We start from the raw sequence: 10,817 nt of genomic DNA on the forward strand, positions 1-10,817 counted from the left end.
TTTCCTTTTGTTCATCTCTTCTTTCTCTTCTTTATTTCTTTCCTTTATTCCTTTTTCTATTTTTCTTTTCTAGATTAGTGTGATTTTTTATTGTATTTTATGTTGAAAACTTTGAATAAAAAATGATTTAAAAAAATCAATGGCTCTTCCCTGAGAATTATAGCTTTGTGAGATTTGAACTTGGAGTTTTGAACTGGGACTGCCCATCACTTTATAGTTACAGGTAGGTAGCCGTGTTGGTCTGCCATAGTCGAAACAAAATAAAATTCCTTCCAGTAGCACCTTAAAGGTAAAGGTACCCCTGCCCGTACGGGCCAGTCGTGTCCGACTCTAGGGTTGTGCGCCCATCTCACTTAAGAGGCCGGGGGCCAGCGCTGTCCGGAGATACTTCCGGGTCACGTGGCCAGCGTGACGAAGCTGCTCTGGCGAACCAGCACCAGCGCAGCACTCGGAAACGCCGTTTACCTTCCCGCTATAAAGTGGTACCTATTTATCTACTTGCACTTGGGGGTGCTTTCGAACTGCTAGGTGGGCAGGAGCTGGGACCGAAAGACGGGAGCTCACCCCGCCACGGGGATTCAAACCGCCGACCATGCGATCGGCAAGTCCTAGGCACTGAGGTTTTACCCACAGCGCCACCCACGTCCCTTTTCCAGTAGCACCTTAGAGACCAACTAAGTTTGTTATTGGTATGAGCTTTCGTGTGCCAGTATTGGGGGGGGGGGGGAGGTGTTCATTTGCAAACCAGAAATTTAGGTTTACAAAAAGAAGATTAACACGTTCTGACACAACAAATCCACTTTCTTTTTAAAATCCTTCTTCAGTTGGGAAAATGGCAGAGAAATTGAACAAAAGGTATAAGATAAACAACTGATGAGTGGAAAGATGTATAACCTTCATGCAAGCAAATCAAGATGAATGTCCATTCGGCTATAATTTCCCTGCCAAAAAATCTGAATGCTTGCTCAATAAAGATGGGGTATCATCCAAGCTGCGTGAAAGTAAATCTAGGAACACAGGGAACTGTTTTATACTGTGGTTCCATTTAGCTCAGTATTGTAAACACTGATTGACAGCAGCTCTGCAAGATTTCAGGCAGGAGATTGTCCTGGTCCTGCCTGGGGTTGAACCTGAGACCTTCTGCATGCAAAGCAGCCCTTCCCTAATCTTCCTCAATAAACAGGCTGCCTGGAAGAGCCTCTCATTTTTCACTTCTTTGGCTTGCCCCTGTCTACAGGTTTGTTTCCAAATGTGTGGCTTGCAGCCAACAATCTTCACTTGCTTCTGACTCTGAGGAATCGCCCTGGACCAGTTTGCCAGGATATGGCTGATATTAAGGTCAGGGGGATGTAGGACATGGCATTTAAATTCTTGTTTAGGACAACAGTTGCGTTAGATGTAATAGGAAGGAGAGCTTCCTTCAAAGTCAGGCTGTTGCAGCTCCAGCAGGTGCTGCCTGGACAGCGGCTTAAAGCTACCGCAAAGTGCGCAGCATTTTCTTATATCCTCACCATAACAGAGCTAATTATGTGGTGTGTGGCAGCCTGGCCAAATGAATCATCTGTCAGCTGTGAAAGCAGATCCCAGAACGAAACCACTTTCACAAGGGGATTACAAAGCACAGGAAATACAGGTGATTACCAGCAGGTGCCTTTGATACCTACATCCGTCTCTTCCTCTGGCCCTTTGAAATGACTCTGATATGCTGCAATTAGGGATTGCTGGGAAGAGATGGAGGGTGGCTGCTGCCTTCCTCCTCTCCTCCTACTTTGTTTTGAAGTTGGGATCAAAGGGATTTGGAGTGTCTGGGGGGTCTGGAGAGGAAGGAAAAGTGAGGAAATGCTGCTATAAATAAGGCTGAACTCTCCAAGGTGCAGCTTAACTCCTTTAGGTGCGAAAGGCAATCAGTGCCTTATTCTGACAAGCAGCAACCCACAGGTTCAAAATACTGGGGCGAAGGATGTGTGTTGCTCAGTGACTTTCACCCTAGGAAGGAGAGCGGAAGGTGCTTTGCTGTCTTCCAGGGAATATAGACAATACTCTGAGTTGGGAATGGAGGTGAAGTTTCTGTTTGGGATCACTTGCCTCTGCTCCCCATTGACTGCTATGGTTCTTGACTTCAACACCATCAGGGGCTCAGCTGAAGTATCCAGCTCCAAAAAGGTGAGCACTTTGGTGGGGGCTGTTTTTCAAGTAACATTTGCCAGTTAAGAGCTCCAAGATAATAAGTAACAGGTTACTCATGATCTCTGGACCCAAAAACTCTGCAGGCTATATAAAATGCTACAGACAGCTGCAAAATCTGCTTATCCAGCAATTGGAAGAAATAATACTAATACTAATACTAATACTAATACTAATACTAATACTAATACTAATACTAAATAATATACTCTGCCTATCTGGCTGGGCTGCCCCAGCCACTCTGGGAGACTTCCAACACACTGTTCTGTAATCCTCTGACAATAGAAGACTGGTTTTGGGCTGGGGGGGGGGGAGGGAAGGTCCTCTATAGAAATTATTAAAATGATATAATTTAGAAGTGCATTGAATGAGCAATCAAGCATGCTTTTTTGGAATGATTGTTGCTATTTGTTATGTTCTGAAATGATTAATTCGATTTGTTATCTTTCTATGCTGCTTTTCAGTCAAAGTGGCTTACAAACAATAAATAACAATAACAAGTTAGAACATCACAAATACAGCATAAATCATATACCGTATTTTTTGCTCTATAAGACTCACTTTTTCTCTCCTAAAAAGTAAGGGGAAATGTGTGTGCGTCTTATGGAGCGAATGCAGGCTGCACAGCTATCCCAGAAGCCAGAACAGCAAGAGGGATTGCTGCTTTCACTGTGCAGTGATCTCCCTTGCTGTTCTGGCTTCTGAGATTCAGAATATTTTTTTTCTTGTTTTCCTCCTCCAAAAACTAGGTGCGTCTTGTGGTCTGGTGCATCTTATAGAGCGAAAAATACGGTAATTAACAAATGATCACTGAAACAATTACAATTTCTAACACAGTTAACAAAGCAGCAACTACAAAATAAGCTCAACAACTAAAAAGCAAACCAAACATCACAATTAAAAGTAATATAATAAACAAAAATCAAGACACCACACATCCCTATAATCCCTGCAAACTTGTAAATATACTTTTTTTACTAAGTTAGTAAGCTAAACAATTGTGCAGTTGAACATCAATTCCACTAGTTAATATTTTTCAATTAAAAAAAAAAAGTAAAAAAATATATGGATGAGGTTAAGTTTGGCAGGAAATACAATTGCAGCCAGAACTTCCATATGCTGATCTGGAAGTTTAGTGGAGCATATTTCTGACTCGGAAGAATCTAGACTGGGCTGGTACTGAGGGTGTTAGAAACTGATGTGGATTTATTGAATGCAGTGGTAGACTGAGAGCAGCCCCAAACGCTGGTGGCTCTGACAAATTGCCTGTTATGATGCAACTGCTGTCTCCTGCCCGTTCCTTTGGTAGAAGGGACCTTTCAGTGGCATAACTTGGGCTCCTGCTGGCTGTTAGATGAGTGCAGGTGTGAGGAACCTCTTACCCAGACTGTCCTCAACTGTGACTCCCATCAGCCCAAGCAAGCACAGGTAGCGCTCAGGGATGATGGATTCAGCAACATTTGGAGGGTCAAAGGTTCATACCTGAATTAGTGCTTGCTAACACAAAAAAGTGCCTGGGCATAGGGTGGAGAAGCAGGGAGTAGAGTAAGCTTGTGGCTGATCAAGTTCCCCACCCTGGAAAATCTGAGAAAATTAGTGGCATCAGCTTTCCAACAGGTAATGTACTTTCATTCTCCACATCTTGTCTGGGCTGAAAACTATTCTAGTGGTACTTGAGCAGCTGAAACTTAACTTCCCTTTCAAAGAGCTGGAAGCCCCTCCATCGCTTTTAAACTACAGCCCTGAGGCAGAACTCCTTGTGCCTAACGCTCCCCCTGTAGGGTTGCCCAGCGTTTCTTGGACAGGATTCCATCACCTCTCCATGCTGCTAGAGCTGTTTCCCTTCAATCCAGCTTGCAGTTTAAACTCATGACATCTTGCTCTAGATCCTCTTTGGATGTAAGGATCTAAGGAGCAATGAGCATTGCAGTTCTTTCCAAAGGCAAGCCTTCCGCTGTGCACACAGAAAGAAGCACCTGAGGTGGAAATGAGGGCCAGCACAACACATTATGCTGCCTGCGATGGACACCAGAATAGCCTGGCTGGATCAAGCCAAAGGCTCATCTAGTCCAACATTCTGCTTTCACTGTGACCAACCAAATGCCCTGAAAGCAGGACCCGAGAGCATCAGCACTTGCCAGTGTGGTGTAGTGGTTAACAGCAGTGGACTTGTAATCTGGTGAACCAGGTTCGAGTCTCCGCTCCTCCACATGCGGCTGCTGGGTGACCTTGGGCCAGTCATACTTCTTTGAAGTCTCTCAGCCCCACTAACCTCACAGAGTGTTTGTTGTGGGGAAGGAAGTGAAAGGAGAATGTTAGCTGCTTTGAGACTCCTTCGGGTAGTGATAAAGCGGGATATCAAATCCAAACTCCTCCTCCTCCTCCTCCTCCTCCTCCTCCTCCTCTTCTTCTTCTTCTTGCCCCACGTGATGCTCAGCATCTGTTACTCAGAGGCATTTGCTGCCTCCAGCAGGGGAGGCAGAACTGAGCCATGGTGACCAGGTGGCACCCCTCCCCAATTCCACACGCGGAAGCAGACTGGACATGCAGTTGCAGACTGGGGTGGGGTGTAGGAGAAAACAAGCTATGTAGCAGACCTCTCTCTTTCCACCAACAGAGGAGGCCTAGCCAGCAGGTTTCGAAGGAACTGCCTTCGAAGGCCCCAGCATTTGCTGCCCGAGGTGGTTCTCATTTGCAGGCCTGGTTGAGACTGTATTGTAGCGCCATTTCTCTCTCTCTCTCTGGACCCTAACATGACTGTGTCCTTTTCTCCACAGAGCGCCCAATGCTTCACAGACAAAGACTGTCCAGCTGGGAAGTTCTGCAACAAGGCCTGGGAAGAGCTGCCCTTCTGCGCTGCTTGCCATGGGCTACGGAGGAGGTGCCAACGCAACACCATGTGCTGCCCAGGGATGCTATGCATAAATGGTAAGCAGTGGCTGCAACAGCAAGGCTAGGGGAGGAGTATGTTAGATGTTCCTTGCCTGCATTGTTTCCTAGCTAAAAACCACATTTAGATATGCTTTTATTTAATCCATAATTGCGCTTGTTTTGCTAAATTGTTGGGCTCCTTTGGGAGGAAGGGACAGAAATCTGAATAATGCTACTATTGATTGCATTTATTTACTTTCTCCAAGGAGCTCAAGGTGGTGTCCATGGTTCTACCTCTAGTCATTTAATCCCCACAACAACAGTGTGAGGCAGGGTAGGCTAAGGGGCAGTGAATAATAGCCCAAGGTCTTCCAGGTCCTAGTGTAACCACTGCACTACACTGGCTTTATTTTTGAATGGGACCTGAAAAACATGGGAGAAATATCTGCAGAGCAACCTGTAATGTAAGAAGTCCGTCTACTAATTACTGCTAAAGTCTGGTGGTGGAGGGAGTGTACATGATGGCCTGTGGTGGTTCAAGCAGGAGAACCACTTGCGGGGGGAGGGGCAATGAGTGAGGCAAATGTCTAAGGTTAGAATTCCCCATCAAGAGCGGAGATGCTCCACACGACCACATTATAGAGCGGTAATGTGGTTCTCCAGAGGTTGTTGCACTCCAGGGCCATCAGTCCCAACCAAGCATGAGTAATGGTTGGGAATGATGGACATTGTCTCCCAACAGGGTTTGAAGGGCCACAGCCAAGCTTAGCTGCACCAGTGATAAAAGAATTGGTAAGCTGTGCTTTATATGGTTGGGAAATGGGTACAGTGTCCTAATAAAGAGGGGGAAACCTACAATTCCAACTTAAGCTAGTCCAGGAGTTGCCAAACTTTTTGGACCAATGGGCACATTTTGGATTTTAAGAGATCTGGGGTGCCAGTTACAAAATGGCTGTTGAGGGTGCATGACTTAACACATAATCAGATGGACAACTTGACATCTTGTGGTTGGCATAAGGTTCTTAGAGGTGGCTCTGTCCTGCTCGTCCTGATTGTGGAAACCAAAAAATAGTGTGGTTTTTTAATGTGTACCCACAGCTGATTAGATCCTGTTGCTGCCTAATGGCAAGAGGGAGCGTTCCTCAGTACCAGGAAAAATATACCACACTCATGCTTACTTCACAGAAATTACTCAGAAGGTGCCACACATTTTGCTTCACCACACATCATGGTTGGGCTGGCACCCATTGGTTAACACAAATTCCATTTATACATCACTCATAAACATATCACACACACATTGACATGAGCAGATGTGCAGGCAACCACACAGAACAGAAGGCACTGGAATCCATTTGCATTTCTGGTCCCATCTGTCTCAGATGACTCAAGATTGCAGGCCCAGTTTCTAGCAGAACTTGGTGCCCTCCAGATTTTTTGGACCACAACTCCCATCAGCCCCAGCTAGCATGACCATATATGATGTTGTGCTTGATGGGGCTGCGCTGGCCAGAGTTGATGGGAATTGTAGTCCAAAACCCCTGCAGAGCACCAGATTTAGTCCCAGAACCAGGAATGGCTTTTGTCTAAGACCTTTTGTCCGAGAGCCAATGTGGTATAGCAGAGTGTCAGACTAGGACCAGGAGAGGCCAGGATTCAAATGCTCACTTGGGCATGAAGCTCACTGGTTGATGTTGGGCCAGTGACTCACTCTCAGTCTAAGCCACCTGACAGGTGTGGGGATGAAATGGGGGGGGGGGGGGAAGAATCGTGTAAGCCACCTTGAGCTCCATAGATGAAAAGGTGGGGTATAAATGGCAGGGGAGACCTTAAAAGAGCAGCTGCCAGTTGCAGGTAGAATAATGCCAGGCTAGATGGACCAGGGTTCTGACATGGTATGACAGCTTAAAAAATATATCACTATTCTCTTTCCACTCAGAAGTGTGCAGTCAGACTGAAAAGACGACTCTCGTTGAAGAAAAGAAGTGTGAGAAACAGGCTGGGTTGAGTTCAAAAGCTGCAGTCCAGTGCCTGGTTCCAGCAAGCAACGTCTTGAAGAAAGGAAATACTCAAACACCAAGCAACAAAGGTAAGAGAAGAAGAAGTGGCAACGGTTGTGCAGCTAGGAATAGGGATGGGTCAGCCTTGGGTACAGTGCTTGCCTCCTCCTGCCTGCAGGCAAAGGAAATTAGGTGACCCTTCAGATGTGTGTATGGGATGCTAGATATGGTTTACCCTCTTAAAGTTTGTTTGATAATCCTAATTACTGGCCTTCCCTAGCATCTCTATTTAACTATATACCAGGCATGTCAAACTCCCAAGGGACTGCGATCTACTCAAAGTATAAAAAGACTGGCTGTGATCTACCCATTGTCATTGCCAGTAGTTGTTGAGCTTTTTTTGGGGGGGGGGGGAGGCAAAGTTGTTGAGTTTTTTTAGGATGTGCAAGGTTGGTTTTAGGAGGAGTGCATTAAATCAATCGCTCAACGGTCAGCTCACCTCCTGACTTACCAAACTCTGCTACCAACGCACGAAAATAAACCTATCAAAGCAGCACCGCCGGCAGCGAGGGAACATAGCGCCGGGGGCAGGACGTGTCCCGATCACAGCAACAGGGAGATCACATACTAAACTACTGTGACCGACCTGGGACACCCCCGAGGTCGACAGGTAGATCGCGATCGACCTGTTGGACATGTCGGCTATATACAATCTGAAAGATGAGCCTATTTATTGCAGTCAGCGAAGACGTTGGGTCAGAATTTTTGCATTCTCCATAGCTGACCTGGGCAGCAAAATGTCTGTATAGTAAAAATGGGAGGCAGTCAGTGGCCCTGTCAAGTCTTGGTTATCACAGTTTCATCCTGCCCCCCCCCCCGGAGCTCAGGATGCTTTTATCCCCACAAAACCTGGTGAGGTAGGTTAAGGGAGGAGATTGGCATAGGGTCACCCAATGAGTGGAGACTTGACGCCAGGTCTCCCCAGTCTTATATCCAATGCAGGGAGCCTTGTACCACACTGGCTTGCAATGCAAGCTACTGAGCACTAGCAGAGAATCATGTAACTTGTAGAGTTAGAAGGGATCTCTGGGGGTCAACTATTCCAATCCCCAGCAACGCAGGAATGCTCGAGCCAGAACTAGCCGTGGGCCAAAGAGCAAAATGAAGACTATTCTTATTACAATTTATTACCTGCCTTTCTCTCTAAGAACCCAGGGCAGGTTACAACAATTAAAATACAATATTAAGAACAGCTTAAAGAACTTGCGATCACAGAAACAAGATGGTTCCTAAAAATATACAGGTTGTGGGAAAAGTAAGTAAGTGCTTAAGACACATTTTCTGAACGCTGTCTAGTGAAGGTGCCTGCTACAGCTCTGTGGGAAATCCCACCACTTGGGGCTGCCACAGAGGAGGCCCTCTCAGGACCATGCCACAAACTTCAGAGGCCAGTGGAACAACCGAGAGGACCCTCTGTGCTTATCTTGGCACCCGAGAGGGTGTGTGGGGAAGGAGGCTGGAGGGTTAAGGGAAATAGAACATGAGAGCATAGCTTAGCAGGGCCAGCAGAATCAGAAGTTCCTTTAGTCTCTCACCCTTGCCAGTCTTGTCCTCTGGGCTGAGGGAGAAAGGCAGGTAAGCAAGGTAGAGGCAGTACCTGCTGCTGCTGCTGCTGCTGCTCCTTGCTCCTATTTGCCCACCCATCCACCTAGGGAAGATCTCGCCACTCCCAGGGCCTTGGAAACTGCCCTCCCTTGCTGACCCCTGCCTGGCAAGGGTCCTCTTGGGCTATGCATGCTGCACAGGTTAAGAGCTCTCAGTTGGATTTCAATTGTGCACCATTTCCCTGCAGTTGAAGAGGGCGAGAGTTGCCTCCGCACCTCCGACTGTGCTGCGGGGCTCTGCTGCGCTCGCCACTTCTGGGCCAAGATCTGCAAGCCTGTTCTCAAGGAGGGCCAGGTGTGCTCCAGACGAGGACAGAAGGATGGCTCTCAGGGACCCGAAATCTTCCAGCGGTGTGACTGTGGCCCAGGACTGTCTTGCCAACTGCCACTCAGTGGAGAGTCCCAGCGATCCCGCTTACGAGTCTGCTGGAGAAACTGACGTCACGTTTATCAGTCAGCTAATATTGGAGTCCTCATAAGCCAAAGATGAACTCCACCTAGTAGGAAATCTAAATCCCCAAACCACATATATTTGCCCTCCATACACTGCTGCTGCTACTTTGTAGGGTAGATAAATGGCTCCCTTCAGATGGGTTGTTGCTCTCCCTGGTGTGCGCCTTATTTTAGCTTTTGATACTTGAACTGGGCCTGTTTTAATCAAGAGGAGACTTCAGTGTTGACACTCAAGGTGCTAGCCTTGGCCTTTTGTCTGGGATAGAGTAGCTCAAGAATCTCCTCTTCTATAAGCTTGACTTTTGGTGGTCCCACCATTGATGGGAGGTTGGGTTGGTGGGACAAGGGGCAGGGGAGCCCTTTTGATTATGTCACCCGAATGACAGAATGATCTTCCCAGACATGTGCTTTTTAAGCAGGAGCATAATACGGTTCTGTTTCAGCAGTCATATTTTTAAGTGAAGACCTTTTGCGATTTATCGTTTCATTTTTTAAATCCCTCCTGTGTGCAAACATTGCAGTGGTAGAAACTTGGTTATGAATATGTTGATAAAGACACTTGGCAGTAGAAAATTGTTGAGGAGTTGTGGCACATGGGCAAGAAGCTGTTGTATACTGCTGTAAAACTGCTTTTTTATTTTTTACAAAAGTGTTGTACAGTACAAATTTTATGAAATAAAGTATCTGTGCATGGCAAGACAGGTGCAACAGACTTTTAGATTACATGGAATGCATTTATCACTTGTGTGAAGCAAGGATGTGCTTCTGTAAGCATCCTGGCTGCATTTCCTTTGGATTCAGCATGAACTCTAATTTTCCAAACTGACAAAGAGATGGGGTTAATAAAGGAGAAAACAAAATGAACACAAGACCTCTTGTATGTTGATGGAAGTGACTAGACTTCACCTACCTGTGAAAAACAAAAGGGTAGTTCTAAGCCATGCAGGAAGGTTTTTGGTACAATACTCTGGTTTTTGGTTTCCATAATACTCTGGTTTTTGGTTTCCATAATACTCTGGTTTTTGGTTTCCATAATACTCTGGTTTTTGGTTTCCATAATACTCTGGTTTCTCTTCACATTGAATAAATCTTTTGCCTTTTACCATAATGTGCTATGTAACACCCAATCCTTTTTGTTCTGTTTACATCTGTTGATTTGTTATTTGTCATGAGAGAAAAATAATAAAAAAAGAAAAAAGAAGTATATATATCTCTCTGTCAAGTCAAAGGGACAGTTCTGACGCAGGCATTTAGTTGGCAGAACTTCCACATGTGGACACCAACTGAAACTTCCTTCAGCCCTGGCAATGGGCTGGCTTAGGTGGCACATAGCAAGCCGTGTGTGGCACTGGAAAGCAGCATTCGGATGCTCAGGGTGGACACCAGAGCAAGGAAGTAGTTAAGAGCTGCCAAGGAGGTCCATCAAGTAGGGCAAGGTTGGGAAACATGTCCTATCAGCCGCAGTCAGCACAGCCAACGAGCAGAGGATGCAAACTGCGGTCCAGCAACAGCAGGAGGGTCATGTGGTCCCCACCCAGGAGCAGCTGCTGCCAGGCATTGGAAGGGACTCTCAAGGGTCATCTAGTCCAAACCCCTGCAATGCAGGAACTACAGCTGAAGAATCCCTGGCAGATGGCCACCCAAC

The 10,817-nt window shown here is 46.3% G+C and overlaps 1 protein-coding gene across 1 annotated transcript; it reads left to right on the forward strand.

The window, feature by feature from the left end:
• Nucleotides 1-1,112: 1,112 nt before the first annotated feature.
• On the forward strand, nucleotides 1,113-9,813 carry DKK4 (dickkopf WNT signaling pathway inhibitor 4). The gene is made up of 4 exons (XM_081017617.1): nucleotides 1,113-2,163; nucleotides 4,962-5,112; nucleotides 6,995-7,144; nucleotides 8,908-9,813. Exons 1-4 carry the CDS (start codon nucleotides 2,053-2,055, stop codon nucleotides 9,156-9,158), a joined length of 663 nt encoding a protein of 220 aa, XP_080873743.1. The 5' UTR covers nucleotides 1,113-2,052; the 3' UTR covers nucleotides 9,159-9,813.
• Nucleotides 9,814-10,817: the final 1,004 nt, after the last annotated feature.

This window comes from Podarcis pityusensis (genome assembly GCF_964106645.2).
Source record: "Podarcis pityusensis genome assembly, chromosome: 8".
Taxonomy (NCBI): Eukaryota; Metazoa; Chordata; class Lepidosauria; order Squamata; family Lacertidae; genus Podarcis; species Podarcis pityusensis.